Source organism: Canis lupus, chromosome 9 (assembly GCF_003254725.2).
Source record: "Canis lupus dingo isolate Sandy chromosome 9, ASM325472v2, whole genome shotgun sequence".
Taxonomy (NCBI): Eukaryota; Metazoa; Chordata; class Mammalia; order Carnivora; family Canidae; genus Canis; species Canis lupus.
In genome coordinates this window covers 38379298-38395105 of record NC_064251.1, presented here as the reverse complement: position 1 = coordinate 38395105, position 15808 = coordinate 38379298, and the positions used below count along the sequence as shown (strand labels likewise).

The window sequence follows — 15808 nt, the reverse complement described above, 5'->3', positions numbered from 1 at the left end:
CAAAGTCTAGCCCTGCGGGCCGGGGGCCCCCCCGCCCCTCCCACCCCACCCCCGCCCCGCTCAAAAAAAAAAACAAAACAAAAAAAACAAAGTCTAATATAAAAAATATTGTTTTAGATTTGAGAAAGAGAGTGAGCATGAGCAGGGAACAGGGGCAGAGGCAGAGGGAGAAGCAGACTCCCTGCTGAGCAAGGAGCTTGACGAGGGACTCGATCCTAGGGCCCTGGGTCATGACCTGAGCTGAAGGAAGATGCCTAACCAACTAAGCCACCCAGGCACCCCCTAAAAAAATTTTATTCCAAATCTTATAATTAGCGGAGAAACTATTTAGAAGACTGAAGGTGTCTAGAAAGAAGAAGGAGAAGGCTAGTCAGTTGGCTGCCAAGAACTCTTATTAAATGAGCATTTTTATGGACCAGGATCTGACTCTCAGCATTAGAGGCTCAGGACCTCATCTTTTTCTTTTTTTAAAAAAAAGAGTTCTTTGGGCAGCCCCAGTGGCACAGCGGTTTGGCACCGCCTGCAGCCTGGGGTGTGATCCTGGAGACCCAGGATTGAGTCCCACATCGGGCTCCCTGCATGAAGCCTGCGTCTCCCTCTCCCTCTGCCTGTGTCTCTGCCTCTCTCTCTGTGTCTATGAATAAATAAATAAAATCTTAAAAAAAAAGAGTTCTTTTATTTATTTGACAGTGAGATAAAAAGAGCCAGAGCGCACATGTGGGGGGAATGGCAGAGGAAGAGGGAGAAGCAGGCTCCCCACTGAGCAGGGAGCCTGATGTGGGGCTCAATCCCAAGACCCCGAGGTCATGACCTGAGCCGAAGGCAGATGCTTAACCAACTGAGCCACCCAAGCGCCCCTCAGAAACCCATCTTAAATAGGACCCCACAAATAATCAGACTCAGAGATGCTAATTTACCCTTTCTAAACTTTTCAGAGACTGACGTAGATACATTATGGCATTGTGATAGGCAGAATTTCAAAGATGTGCCCCTCTCCCCCAAGATTCCTGTCCCCTCATTATTCTATCAAATAGTAAATAGATATTGCTCTGAGGGAACTCTGCTGAAGGGATTAAGGCACTAATCAGCTGACCTTAGCCTAGATAATTTGGGTAGGCCCAATGTAATGACCCAAGCCTTTAAAAGTAGAAGAGGGTGCAGCCCTGGTGGCGCAGCGGTTTAGTGCCGCCTGCAGCCTGGGGTGTGATCTTGGAGACCCGGGATCGAGTCCCACATCGGGCTTCCTGCATGGAGCCTGCTTCTCCCTCTGCCTGTGTCTCTGCCTCTCTCTCGCTCTGACTGAATAAATAAATAAATCTTAAAAATAAATAAACAAATAAATAAAAGTAGAAGAGGGAGGCAGGAAAGAGATGCCTGCCTAGCTCAGTTGGAAAAACATGTAACTCTTGATCCTGGGGTGATGAGTTCAAGCCCCATATTGGATGTAGAGATTAAATAAATAAATAAGATGTCCTTTAAAAAAGGAGGAGGGAGGCAGGAGAGTTAGAGAGATTCAGCACAGAGGAAGCAGGAGAGATCAGAGAGGCTCCAGGCATTTTTCATCAATCACCCTCAAGAACTCCTGGCCATTGCTACCTTCAAATATGGAAAAAGGGAGCTCTCTAGTGGCTCAAAACAAGCCCTGGCCAACAGCCAATAAGGGAAGAGTAGCATCAGTCCTACAACCTCAAGGCAGTGAATTTTGCCAACTGGAATGCAGATGGAAGCAAACTGGAAGCAAACTCTCCCAGGGCCTCTAGATAACAGCCTAGGCTAGCAAACACCTTCATTTTGACCTTATGGGACCTGCAGCAAACTGGGTGAGCCTACTGGTCTTCTGACCTACATAATTGTGAGACGATAAATTTGTGTTCTTAGGCCACTTAATTTTTTAATTAAAAAAATTTTTTTTCCTTAGGCCATTTAATAATTTGTTATGGAAGCAATAGAAAACTACTACAAGTATAAATGGATTGATCTACAACGTAAAATTATTACTGCTAAGATGCCCAGCCAGTATTCCTTCCTGTGAGAAAAACTGAATGGGAGGCCAAATATAACTGTTATTTTCTGATAACTGACAAAACTATCTTGACAAAGATATATACATCTGCCAAGCAGACCAGATATTCATTTTGGCTTATTAAAGTACCCATTCCTCTGGCTAGAGCTTGGAAGGGATACCACAAACATCTGCCTCTCATTCTTTCTTTTTTTTTTTTTTTTTTTTTTCATTCTTTCTTTAGAGGTGGCAGTACAATCAATCAAGTTCTAGTCAAGTCCTCTTCTGGCCTATAAGCCAATCTGTCTCTTCAAAGTGAGTTTATATATCATTCACTTTATAGATCATTCACATTATATATCGTTCACATTTTTAATCTTTTTATTTTTTTTTTATTTTATTTTTTATTTTTTTTTTTATTTTTAATCTTTTTAAAGATTTTACTTATTTATTTGAGAGAGAGGGAGAGAGAGAGCGCGCACACGCACAAGTAGAGGGGAGAGGCAGAGGGAGAAGCAGACTCCTCACTGAGCAGGGACCCTGATGCAGAGCTCAATCCCAGGACACTGAGATCATGACCTGAGCCAAAGGCAGCTGTTCAACTGACCGAGCCACTCAGGCACGCCTCAATGTTCATTGTATAACTTAACTCAGAGGGTAACTAATTTCCCCAAGGCAGGAGGAGAGAGTAAAGTTCACCACTGCCCACATAATATCATTAACCAAAACAGCAACATTTACTATGCGTTTATCAGTGAACCAGTAATGTAGTGTACCTCTTATCCTTATTTCAGTAAATCTCAATAAGCACTTTTTTTAATCTCTCAATTTTTTAAAAGTAAACTACCCTCAGAACTGGGCTTAAATTCACAACACTGAGCTCGAGTCATATGCTCTACTGACTGAGCCAGCCAAGCGCCCCTCAATAAGTACTTTCAAATTCCTTCCAAGTTTGAAACAAAAATCTAAGTATATAAAATGATTTTTGAACTTAATTGTCTTCATAGATCCATAAAACCCTAAAACACTTACTAAGAAATGATTACCTAATTCAGAAGAGAAGGAAAGAAAAGGGAAGAAGATACTTGGAGGTGAAGAAAAATAGATATTCCCAGTACAATACATGACAAAGGAACAGAAATTCCCTGCAACTTCACCATTACCATTATCTCATAAGTATGATCACTTTGATGTTTCTTATACTCAAATCCTCGAGTGAAACACTGCAAAAGAAAGGAAAAGTAAGTTACCAAAAAGCTACTTTTTGAAATGCTTTCTTATAGGATAAAAGATGGTTTGGGGGTGCTCTACTCTTATGATGAGTTTTTAAGAATTCATTTAATCTTGTCTGCAGCCACAAGAGGATGGTTATATTCCTGATCACAGATCTTCAGTGGCCCTCACAGAGGAGAAAACAATCTGAAAAAAAGGCTTCTTCCTAGGACACCTCCTCTTTTGATGAGAGCATAAGCCCTCGAATCAGACTCAGTAAATTTGAATCATAGCTCTATACTTAAGTATTTAGGCAATTCTAAGACATGTAGTTTTTCATATTTTAAAACTCTAAAATGAGGATTCATCTTGTAATAAGAAGCCATTTTATTTTTTCTAAAATAAAAATAGCCATTTATCCTTTCTAAAATTGGGATGCTTCTTATAATCAACAGCATCTTGGATCCAATAAAATATGGTATTTGCTGAGTGACCTTGAGCAAACTACTTAAACTCTCTTTGCCCGAGTTTCCTTTATAAAATGGGGATGCTAATCATACCTACTTCATAGGGTTATAGTGATGAACTAAAGACTAATTCACATAAATTACTCAAAAGAGTGCCTGACAACAAAGTAAGCACTTGTAATTAGTATTATTACTACCATCATCCACAGAATGATTTGTTCCCTTGTTTGTCACCTGCCCAAAGATCACTCTTCAATAATAGTATCATAGGTGCTATAGAAACGAATAATCCTTCAATTCTGTTTCCTGTAGGCCCAATACTTGAAATCTACTGGCAGAAACAGTGTTGAGCATTAGGTTGATATAGAGATGTAGAATATTCAACAGTCTGTCATCCATCTGCTCTGTTCTCCAACTTTTCACTGATAAAATGTGTAATGGAAGACAAAGTAGGAGAAATACATTTAATAAGATATGGTCCTTTTGAGTATTTGACAGTCATCTCTGAATTTACTATATCCATAAAACTAGGCCAGGATTGGCAAACCTCTCCTTAATGAGTTACCTGTAAGCAGAGGAAAAAAGGAGGTGGCCCACATTCAGCACACTTGATATAAGGCTCCATGAGGTAGGAGGAGCAGCCTCGGCAAGGTGGCTTATCAGAGGGATCATCTAGAACAAAAAGAAAAATGTATCAGCTTCAAAACATGTTATGATTACCTAAAATTCAAGGTGAAAATCAGCAACTACACAGGTGGTGAGCTGTGCAGAAGACTAAGCTTGTCTTGGAAATAAGATGAGCTCATTCTAAATAAGAAAATACAAAAATTACATTCTTTTTTTTTTTCAGGGCAGCTTTATTCCTTCCTATAGTAATATCTACTACTATAAATATCATTTAAATAGATATAACCCTTGCAGAGAGATTTACAAATATAAGCTTTCCTTTCTAGTTATTTTTCCAGGAGAGAAAATGTCACATACTTACACAACACATATATATTTTTAGATAAAGCAAATCTGACAAAATGTTAATGACTGTTAAATGTAGGTAGTGGCCAACTGTACTGTTCTTTCAACTTTTCTGGAAGTCTACAAATTTTTATAATAAAAAGTTGGGGGAAAAAACTCCTTTAAATATACATCTTACGATCTACCACTTTATATCTGAGTTGAGATTTAAACCCTGGAAAGCTCTCTTCCTTTCTCTCACAGTAAGCAGAGAGCATAGCATACCTTCTTCCAGTTCCAATGATGGTACTATTACTGAAATATTAAGGCAAGAAGTAAAATCCAGGGGTGCCAGGGTGGTTCAGTCGGTTAAGTGTCTACCCTCAGCTCAGGTCATGATCCCAGGGTGTTGGGATGGAGCCCCACATAGGGTTCCCTGCTCAGCAAGGAGCCTGCCACTCCCCCACCCCTCTCACTTATGCTCTCTCAAATAAATAAATAAAAATCTTAAAAATGAAAAAAGAAAAAGTACAATCCAAACTCTCTAAAGTGGTATAAAAGCCGATATGTGTGTCCCTGGTTGCCCCAAACTCTGCCTCTTTAAAGTCAGGGCAACCTAGCAGAGTTGTTCTCTGTGAGGAACAGCAGGAGTCTAAGAAAACACAGGCTTTGAAGGTAGATGAAAGAATTTAATCTGCTTAGCCTGGGGCAGGATTTCTCACATTCTGTAATAGCATTTTCCTTTCTAAAGCCCAAGAAACACTCTTCAAGGCACTTTCCCTCCTCCAAGTGATGATTATTGTTCTTTGTATTTGTTTCTAAATGAAGACCTGGAGGAAAATAATGGGAGAGAAACATAATCCTTTTGGCAGTAGCCTCAAAATAAAAACATAGAACAGCAACTAACCCACTTCTCCCATTTTAAATTTTGACATGGAAGAACAAAATTATTTTATATTAAGTGCCAGATGATAATTTTTACCAGATTACCTTCTTTCTCACATCCTTTTATTTTTTTAATTAATTAATTTTTAAAGATTTTATTGATTTATTCATGAGAGACACAGAGAGGGAGAGGCAGAGACACAGGCAGAGGGTGAAGCAGGCTCCATGCAGGGAGCCTGATGTGGGACTCGATCCTGGGCCTCCAGGATCACACCTTGGGCCAAAGCCAGGCACTAAACCACTGAGCCACACGGGGATACCCATTCACATCCTTTTAATGATATAAGCTTATTTATTTTTCTTTCCTCAGGGGAAAAAAAAAATCAGTCACTGGCCAAAGAGTTTTTAAACCTTCACATCGAGAAGTAATTATTTCATAAAACTGACCCAATTTATAGTTTTAAAATTTTTATGTAAGAAAAGCAAAGTCATTCTCTACTAACATTTTGATTTCCAGCCTTTCTTCCGTGTATGGGTGTGTATATATTTTAATAAAAGTGATACTATAGGGGCGCCTGGGTGGCTCAGGGCTTGAATGTCTACCTTTGGCTCAGGGCATGATCCTGGGGTCCTGGGATTGGGACCTGCATTGGGCTCCCCACAGGGAGCCTGCTTCTCCCTCTGCCTATGTCTCTGCCTGTGTCTCTCGTGAATAAATAAATAAAATCCTAAAAAAAAAAAGGGGGGGGGGGATACTATACGCGATGTTTTGTAGCCTTTTTCCCACTTAACAATATACCGTCAACATCTTTCATGACAGTACATACATCTTCCTTGTTCTCTTTAATAGATGAATACTATTCCACTGTAACAATCATCTAACCTAATAGTTTTGAACTGCCCAACTAGGAAGGCATTTTGGAAATCTGAGGAAATGCTTCCTTTGTTGTCACAATGACTAGAGAGCACTATTTAACAGGTGAGGAGCAGGGATGCTAGATATTCTACAAGGCTCAAGACATTCCTACACAACAAAGAAGTGGCCTGTGCCCTATACAACTTTGAAATGTCCTATCAGACATTCAAGATGATGAAAAACCTGTTCATAATTATATGACCTAGAACTTAATTCCATGTTACATATAATACAAAATGTTTTTGACAGCCTTAATATGTACTTAATTTTCCAGGAAGGCAACTGCATGTACTTCTACAGGAGATTATATCTTGTTTTGTTCGGAACTTTACCAAGAGTTATTCAGGCTTGTGGGATTTCTGAGTCACCAATACAACACACATGAATCACTGTGCTTCTGTAGTTGTAAGAGGCACAGTGATTCAACATATGGGTGCAAGCATCTGACTACTTAAGTCATTATGTCTTCTACTGAAATCATGTCTAAACATATTGAGGTACATATTATTTTAAAATAAATTATGTTAGTTCATTATTTTCTTTTGTTTATTCTTTGTATTATGGTTAAGCCATTATTATTTCTGTTTCTTTGACATCATGGATGTAGATGTGTTATGTTACCTATGTTATTTCATTTCCAAAGAGTAAATGAGCTCTAAAAATATTATAAAAAGAAAACATGGGGCCTCCTAAGGTTGAAAACAACTTATCTAATCAGTTCTCTACTGGTGAGCACTTATATTGTTTCCAATTTTTCACTATTATGAAGAATGCTATTGTGTTCTTCAGAATATATATTTTTCTAGAACTAGAACTGTTGAGCACAGAGGGTTTTTGATAGTCAAACTATCCTTCACAAAGATATTCTAGAACTTTTCTATAACCTAAGAGTAAGGAAAGGCTTTTTTACCATCATTCAAAATCCAAAGGCAATAAAATTAATAAACTTGACTACATAAACAATACAAACAAAAAAATTTATTGGCAAAAAACACCATAAGCAAGATAAAAAGGCAAATAAGCTAAAAAAAATTGAAAACATATTACAGACAAAGAGCTAAAGTCCCCATTATATAAAAACTTTTAAAAGCTGAGGGGAAAAAAGAACAAAAATCCTATTGTAAAACAAAGATAATTAGAAGAAAAAGAGATAGACCAAAAAATGGCCCTTTTAAACATATGAAAAGACACTCAATTTCACTCATAACAGAAATCTATACTGAGAACTTCTCACCCATCAGACTAGCAAAAGTTCAAAAGCCTGATAATACTTTCTTAGAATGTGGAAAAATAGGCATTCTCATATATTGCTGATGGGAATGCATTAGAACATTATTTGGAATTACAAACTACTACCTCGATATCCAAGCACTGAAGAATAGTAGTTTAACAAACAATGGAGTACCTAAACAATGGAGTCCTATGCAACTATAAAAAAAAGAGAAAGAACTATCTTTATAAACTAAAATAGTATATCCAGAAGATTCTATTAAATGAAAAAAAACAAACAAACTGTAAGAATGTACACATTTGTTTGGGAAAAACCCCAAACAAACATGTCTGTTTATTTTCACAAAAAGAAATAAAAGACAGCTAAACCAGGAAACAATGAAGTTGGATACCTACAAAGAGCTGGCAGAGGGGGAATGGAATGGAAGAAACATAGGAAGGAGTAATCATTCTCCAAATATATATTTTATTGTTTTGACTTTTGGAAGTATACTTATATTCTACAAATTTATTTTAAAAAAATCGCATTAATATAAAAAGGGAAAACTAAAAACAGTATGAACAGATGAACCTGATAGTATCTTTTATGATTTTTAATTTTTATAAGATTTTACTTATTTATTCATGAGAGACACAGAGAGAGAGAGAGGCAGAGACACAGGCAGAGAAAGAAGCAGGCTCCTCACCAGGAGCCTGATGTGGGACTTGATCCCAGGACCCTGGGATCACGACCTGAGCCAAAGGCAGACGCTCAACCGCTGAGCTACCTAGGTGCCCTGAACCTGATAGTATTTCAGAATACTATAACCACACTGAAAAAGGAAAAACAAAATCTAAACTTATGAACATTTAACAATATACCTTCAGTTTTGGGTGATGCAATCAAATCTTGAACTTGTGGAAGGAGGTCTGTTTTATGTAGTGGTAGGTAAAAAGCAACTCTGACATAATTCTGGAGGTATTAAAAGACTGAGCAAATGAGTAAACGTGCTGATGTTGGCTGCCAAGGTTCTCACAGAGGAAAGGACACACAAATAAAGAATGGGGGAAAACAAGGAAAAAGCCTCTGAAGATGAACTTGAGGTATCAATGTGAACTCATGATTTCTTAAAAGTGTATGTATTGGTATATATGCATATGGCATATATGCACATATATTTCATAGCTCTGTGGGCCAAGGATCCAAGATGCAAAGATATGCTAGTAGTAATGAGCAATGACCAGATCTTGATCTCTAATGTCACTCCTCTCTAAAAGGAACCAGGGTTCCTCAGAGAAGTGGTTGATTCCAGGGCTGGGGCAGAGAAGATGCAAGATGCACCTGGAACATGTAGCCAAAAGGTAAGGAGACGCTCAAAAAAGTGGTGGGTGTGATTAAGGATGTAGGAGCCAGATTGAAGGAACTCACAGAGGTCAAACTGGAACAATCTGAAAGCCAAAATAATTAAGTATGATAATGAAATATAAACTTTGATAAAATAGTAATTTGTGTGTCCACACTTACAATAAATAAACACATCAATTAAATAATGGACACAGGGCTCTTGATTATATAATCAAGAAATTATATAATATTATTATATACATATTACACGTAACAATATAATTGTATAATAATATATACATAACATAAGTGCTAACTAGCAGATGCGGAGAGTGCTGGAACTGGGGGAAAAACATGATTTTGCAGGATGGTAGAGATTGGATCAGGCAAAAATCATAATGTATGTTAAATCTAGGGAGAAATTTTGGTGAGTGGGATATCTTATGGCCTGAAAGTGTCTCCCTATGGGTTATTTATTACATGCAAGGGAAAAATACAAATTATACAACGGAGAACTCAGACACCATGACTGGGTTTTCAAAACCATTATCACCAGTGAGGTATAGAGCAAGACCAAACAAATCCAATACGAGAAACCTCTGTTTTAAAAATGAGAGGGCGAAAGGGCCTGTCTTCTTCAAAAGTGTCAATGTCACTAAAGACAAAGGCTGTGGTAATGTTTCAGTTTATTTATTTTATTTTTTTAAAATTTTTATTTATTTATGATAGTCACAGAGAGAGAGAGAGGGGGGCAGAGACATAGGCAGAGGGAGAAGCAGGCTTCATGCAGGGAGCCTGATGTGGGACTCGATCCTGGGTCTCCAGGATCACGCCCCGGGCCAAAGGCAGGCGCCAAACTGCTGCGCCACCCAGGGATCCCTGTTTCAGTTTAAAGGAGGCTAAAGATACATAGCAACTTAATATAAGACTTGACCCCTAAAAAAAAAAAAAGACTTGACCCCTGTGTTCTGTATTAGAAGAAAAAAAAAACACCATAAAGGACATTGTTCAACTTACAAAACTGAATGAACTATAGATGATAGATTGGATAAAAATATCTAATTGATGTTAAATTTACTAGTTGAGGGATCCCTGGGTGGCGCAGCGGTTTGGCGCCTGCCTTTGGCCCAGGGCGCGATCCTGGAGACCTGGGATCGAATCCCACGTCGGGCTCCCGGTGCATGGAGCCTGCTTCTCCCTCTGCCTGTGTCTCTGCGCCTCTCTCTCTCTCTCTCTGTGACTATCATAAATAAATAAAAATTAAAAAAAAAATTAAGATTATAAAAAAAAATAAATTTACTAGTTGATAACTCTACTGAAATTATATAATAAAATATCCCGGGCAGCCCTGGTGGCGCAGCGGTTTAGCGCCGCCTGCAGCCCAGGGTGTGATCCTGGAGACCCAGGATCGAGTCCCACATCGGGCTCCTTGCATGGAGCCTGCTTCTCCCTCTGCCTGTGTCTCTGCCTCTCTCTCTCTGTATCTCTCATGAATAAGTAAAAAAAAAAAAAAAAATTAATAAATAAAATATCCCTATTCTTAGGAAATAAACACTAAAGTGTGTAGGGTAAAGGGCCAGGATATATGTCCCTTACCCTTAAATGATTCTGAAAAAAAATGCAGTGTCTATGTCTGCCTGTACATATTATATATATATATCATATGGAGGTACTTATACGTATATTTATAGATAAACAGAGAATACACACAAATAGAGTAAGAGATTAACGGTATATAGGGATCCCTTGGTTCTTACTCTTATTCTTTTAATTTTCTTGTAAGTTTGAAATTATCTCCAAATAAAAACCTTAAAAATTATTTTAAAAAGCGAACAAGAATGATTTCAGTTTACACTTTCAGCATCAGGAAAATTCATTTAGGTTTTCTCCATGTGTAAAACGAGAGATTTGAACTGGATGTGTTTGAAGACTTCATTCCGTCCTAAATTTATATAGATAGGGAGTGTGATAAGAGAGCAAATAAGAGGTCCTTTAAGAAATTGCTGAAAAGGAAACAATACCCCAGAGTGCCTTTCTGTTTCTTCTCATTGGGGCACTACTAACATCTAACAATAGAATTTCTATTTCTGCCAAATCTCTTCTCATCATAAACAAAGAAGAGGCAGTATATTTTTTCTCCATAGCAATGGCTGCCTGAATTTATTTCATACACATACAATTTCCTGCATTATTATTATACTGTGGTTCACTCTTAGAACACAAGTTCCACCTAAAAGGAAAGGGGGAGAGAAGCATGTCTTTTATTCCACACTGACATTATTTCTTATCAAGGCATCTAAAATATGTTATTGGTTCTAAAGAGAAATTCAACTGCTTTCTTAAGTCTAACTGCAGGTTAATCATACTATGTTTGAGCATAGTTTTCTTACAAGACCTAGGATGATATGTCTGTGTCATGTGTTTAGTGAGCAATCAATAAGTATTGGTTAATTTTATTTTGATTTGATACTGTTATTCCTTTAGGATCAGATTTGCAGGGCTTTAACTTCCAAGTGCTTATTTTTCTTCTTTGATCAACTTCCACTTGAGTTTGCTGCTAATATTCACCTGGGGCTTGTTCCCACTATACTTACTGCTAAAGGAACCCAAACGGTCCATTCCCTAATTTGCAAACAGTCTTGTTTGATCTTCCTCAATGCAGCGCTCCCTTAAGGAGATGTCAGAACTGGCCAACACATACATCAAAGCTTGATGATCCCCTATGAACAAACATAAACAGCACATAGATCAGGAAATAATTCAAAGGAGGGCAGCCCCGGTGGCGCAGTCATTTAGCACCGCCTGCAGCCTGGGGTTTGATCCTGGGGACCCTGGATCAAGTCCCACATCAGGCTCCCTGCATGGAGCCTGCTTCTCCCTCTGCCTGTGCCTCTGCCTCTCTCTGTGTCTCTATGAATAAATAAATAAAATCTTTAAAAAAAAAATTCAAAGGAACAAGATATAGAGAAGAAAATGCAACATACTCAATTCTACCACATTCTAGCTTTGCAATGCTAAGCAAATTATTTTGTTAAATTTTAAGGGTTTTTAAAAAAGATTTATTTTAGAAAGAGAGTACATGGAGGGGCAGAGGGAGAGAGAGAAAAATCTCAAGCAGATTCCCCACTAATCTCAGAGCCTGATGCAGGGCTCAATCCCATGACCCCAAGATCATGACCTGAACCAAAATCAAGAGTCAAACACTTAACCGACTTAGTCACTCAGGCGCCCCTATTTTGAGTTTTATTTAAGTAATCTCTGCATTCAATGTGGGGCTCAAACCCATGACCCCGAGAAATCAAGAGTCACACGCTCCTCTGACTGAGCCAGTAAGGTTCCCCAATTATTTTGTCTTTATAAGCCTGTATTCCCTCTGTAAAGCGGGTATGAGAAATAGTATCTACCTCCTAGAGTTACTGTGAGGATTAAATATCAAAATCCATATAAAAATGTACCGTGGTACCTGGCCCCTAGTAAGCCCTGCATAATGGCTACATATCTCTAATAAACAATTACTGTTTTTCTCTATCTAGTATCACTTCTCTCCTTAACCCTTCTTTCCTTTGGGAAACTGACTCACCCGCATTTCATATGGTCCTGGTGGGATTACCAATCACAATTCTGTATACCGCACCCCCACAGCTAAAGCAACCAGATCTCTTATGAAAATCCCAGTCTTGAGTAAGACATACAAGGGCAGAAGGCAGTTGGATCCCAGTTATTCACTAATCAAAGAATTTGGTCCATGAGCTCTGGCTATTGAGATCCCCACCCCCAAGGGTGGCCCAACTGTTTAGAGTTTTTTCATTTACCCTTTTTTTTCTTTTTAAAGATTTTATTTATTTATTCATGAGAGATAGAGACATAGGTAGAGGGAGAAGCAAAGCAGGCACCATGCAGGGAGCCCAATGCCGGAGATGAACCCGAGTCTCCAGGATCAGGCCCTGGGCTGAAGGTGGTGCTAAACTGCTGAACCACCCAGGCTGCCCTGAACAAATATTTAATGTTTGTACAATATACAAAGTATTTTCTTAAAGGCAGAAATGAAATCCTACTTCACCCTAACTCAAGAAAACATCTCTCCTTCTTCTATAGTCCCACAGCTTCTCTTTTCTGGCATCACAGTCTACTTTGTGAAGATTACTTCTGAATGCATATTTTTTTCCCCATTTCTAGACTAAATGAAAGCAGGGACTACTGTCCAGCACATATCCATATGTATCAAAATGCCAGAGAAAGAACTCAAGAAATAAAATGTAATGGACAAATGTTAATTTTACAAAAGGTTAATTCATCTTTAATTCTCCTGGAATGACTTCTTTCATCTGGCGTGCTGAGCTGGGAGTATAATTCACCATTAAGTCTATATGCCATTCAGATAACATTGCTGTCAATGAACTTGTCTTTTTAAGTGGGCTGGGATAGGATGCCGTCCTCTAGTCCTAGGAAAAGTTAGTCTTTGAAGAAAAATGGGTTTAGCAAGGGGTATTATGCACTCGTTAATAAAATAATGGCCAAGGGCAGCCCCGGTGGCTCAGCGGTTTAGCGCCGCCTTCTGCCCAGGGCCTGACCCTGGAGACCCTGGATCGAGTCCCATGTCGGGCTCCCTGCGTGGAGCCTGCCCCCCCTCTCTGTGTGTGTGTGTCTCTCATCAATCAATAAATAAAATCTTAGAAAAAAAAAAAAAAGGCCAAGTGAACTTTACTCATGTGCCAGGTACTGTGGAACCACTCACTGTATGCGGATTATCTCTCTAAATCCTCACAACCAAAAAATAATAATTAATAAATAAATAAATCCTCACAACCTTCCGACATGCTGCTTTTTTTTTTTTTTTTTGCTTTTTCAAATAAGGAAATGAAGCTCTGAAAGACAGGTACTTGCACAATGTCTTAAAGGTAGTAAACAGCAGCGACACTTCAACAGAGGTTAATACTAACGGTCAAGTAATGGATGTATAAATCCTTCATGTCATAAGCACAATATTGCAATAAGCAGAACTTTTTTTCCTCTCCTTTCTCACAAGAGACATTTCTGACACTAATATCCATGAAAGGATGGGTGGTAGCTCCAAATTAACATCTGCCAAATTCAAAGTCACTAGGAGGAGGAAGGGAGGCACCGCGAAGAACCGCCTTCGCTGTGGTGCAGGGGACAGACAGGTGCAAGGTCCGTAGTTTTGCAGACGAGGCTGAGCTCCTCACTTCGTTCCTTAAGCTGTATGATCTTGGGCAAGTCATTTTTCCTGAGCCTCAGTCGGCCTCAGCTCCAAAATGGAGCTGAACTACCCAGTGTTGCAAGGCCTACTTGAAAACTCGAAAAAGTAAACGTCGGTCAGGTGCAAGACACAGGGCGGCTGTTCCCGGCGTAATTAGGCGCGCCCCTGCAGACACAGCAATCCCGAGGCCCGGGCAGCGCAGGGCCGCCCAGGGGGCGGGGCGAGCCGGGGACGCCGAGGGGCGGGCCCCACGGGTCAGGCCGGGCCCGCGCCCCCCTCCCCCAGGCGTGGCGTGGCCCGGCGCCGCAAGCCCGTCCGCGGGCCCGCAGGCCGCGTTTCCCCTGGGGCCGCGAGGGCCCGCAGCCCGCCCCCTCCCCTCCCCCTCCGCCCCTTCGCCGTGCCCACCCCGCCCTCGGCCGCGAGAGGGGCTCGCGCACCGCCGCCACCCGGCCCGCAACGCCTCGTGCCTCACCTCACCGCGTCCCCTCCTCCGCGCCGAGGAGCCGCCACCCGCGCGCGCGCCCCCGGGGTGCGTGCTCGCTCCCGAGCGGCACAGGCGCGAGCGCGTCGCCGCCGCCCCTCCCCGGCCCTCGCGGCGCCGCCGCCGCCGCCGCCGCCGCCGCCCCCTCGGCCCGCGCCCCGGCCTCGCCGCGCGCCAGCCGCGGTCCTGTGGCAGAGGCCCGGGGGTGCTGGGGCGGAGTGAGCCGCCTGCCTGACTGAGTCCGGGCGGCAGTCAGTTTTGCGTGAGGCGCGTTGGCGGTCGCCAGAGGCTTGCCGGTGCGTGGCGCCGTTCGATCCGCTTCAGAGTGCGGTGAGGTGGAGCGGGCCGGGCCGGTTCTGTCCTGCTTTTGTGTTTCTAACTTTCCCACCCCCAACCCTCTCTGCCGCCCCTGTTGCAGCGAAGGCAGCTGAGGCCACGCGGGTCTTGCCAGTGCTGCTCGTGGATTAACCAGACTGACTGACTGGTGTAAGGGTAAACAGGGTACGTTTTACTCAGATGCTTCTGGAACGTCGAAATTCTCCTCTTTGGAAAGAACCATCATCCCCTCTTTGGGCTTCAGGGGCCCAGATTGAGGCGCGATGATGACAGGATGTGGTGGTCCACTCTGATGTCAATCTTGAGGGTTAGGTACGTCCCAACGTCTCTTATTACTACTACTAACTATTATAATAGCTGCCATTTGTCGAGTATTTATTTCTTGCATGCCAGAAATTGTACAAAGGAGGTCACATCCTTGGTGTCATGTAATCTTCAAAAACGACCTTATGAGGCAGGCACTATTATTACCCCCATTTTCCAGGTGAAGACATTTAGACTGGCTTATAAGTAACTTGGGAACACACGGCTAGAAAGTGTTGGGGAAAAAGAAAAAAAAAAAAAACGAAAGTGTTGGGGAGGGGATTCAAGCCGTGATAATCTTCACCATTATGCTGTTACACCTGTTTAGAAGTCTTTCATAAATGTGCCCAACCTCGCTTTGAATTCATTTGCATTTTCTGCTGGTGTGGCCTCTTTATTCATCTTTCAGTATACGAATGCTACAGATTTGTGCTAAAAAATAATCAGAACATTCACACAAGTGAAAATAACGTGAAAGCCAGC

At 40.9% G+C, this 15808-nt stretch overlaps 2 protein-coding genes across 17 annotated transcripts in view; one reads left to right on the top strand and one right to left on the bottom strand.

The window, feature by feature from the left end:
* The window catches only part of TADA2A (transcriptional adaptor 2A), a 53329-nt gene extending 38561 nt beyond the window's left edge, over nt 1-14768 (bottom strand). For 3 of the 5 annotated variants that reach the window (XM_025439786.3, XM_025439789.3, XM_025439788.3), the window contains exons 1-4: nt 14678-14762; nt 11582-11707; nt 4247-4353; nt 3166-3225 (exon numbers count right to left, since the gene is read on the bottom strand). In XM_025439786.3, the coding sequence (XP_025295571.1) occupies nt 3166-3225; nt 4247-4353; nt 11582-11606 (192 nt within the window). In that variant the 5' untranslated portion in view covers nt 11607-11707; nt 14678-14762. Of the gene's footprint in view, nt 1-3165; nt 3226-4246; nt 4354-11581; nt 11708-14677 lie in introns of those variants that run through there. The other 2 variants (XM_025439787.3, XM_025439790.3) reach the window with 2 other exon arrangements.
* Nucleotides 14769-14841: 73 nt separating this feature from the next.
* Nucleotides 14842-15808, top strand: part of ACACA (acetyl-CoA carboxylase alpha) — a 284222-nt gene continuing 283255 nt past the window's right edge. For 9 of the 12 annotated variants that reach the window (XM_025439932.3, XM_025439933.3, XM_049114194.1 and 6 more), the window contains exon 1: nt 15130-15334. In XM_025439932.3, coding sequence (XP_025295717.1) covers nt 15297-15334 — 38 coding nt within the window. In that variant the 5' untranslated portion in view covers nt 15130-15296. Of the gene's footprint in view, nt 14983-15051; nt 15335-15808 lie in introns of those variants that run through there. The other 3 variants (XM_025439931.3, XM_049114191.1, XM_049114189.1) reach the window with 3 other exon arrangements.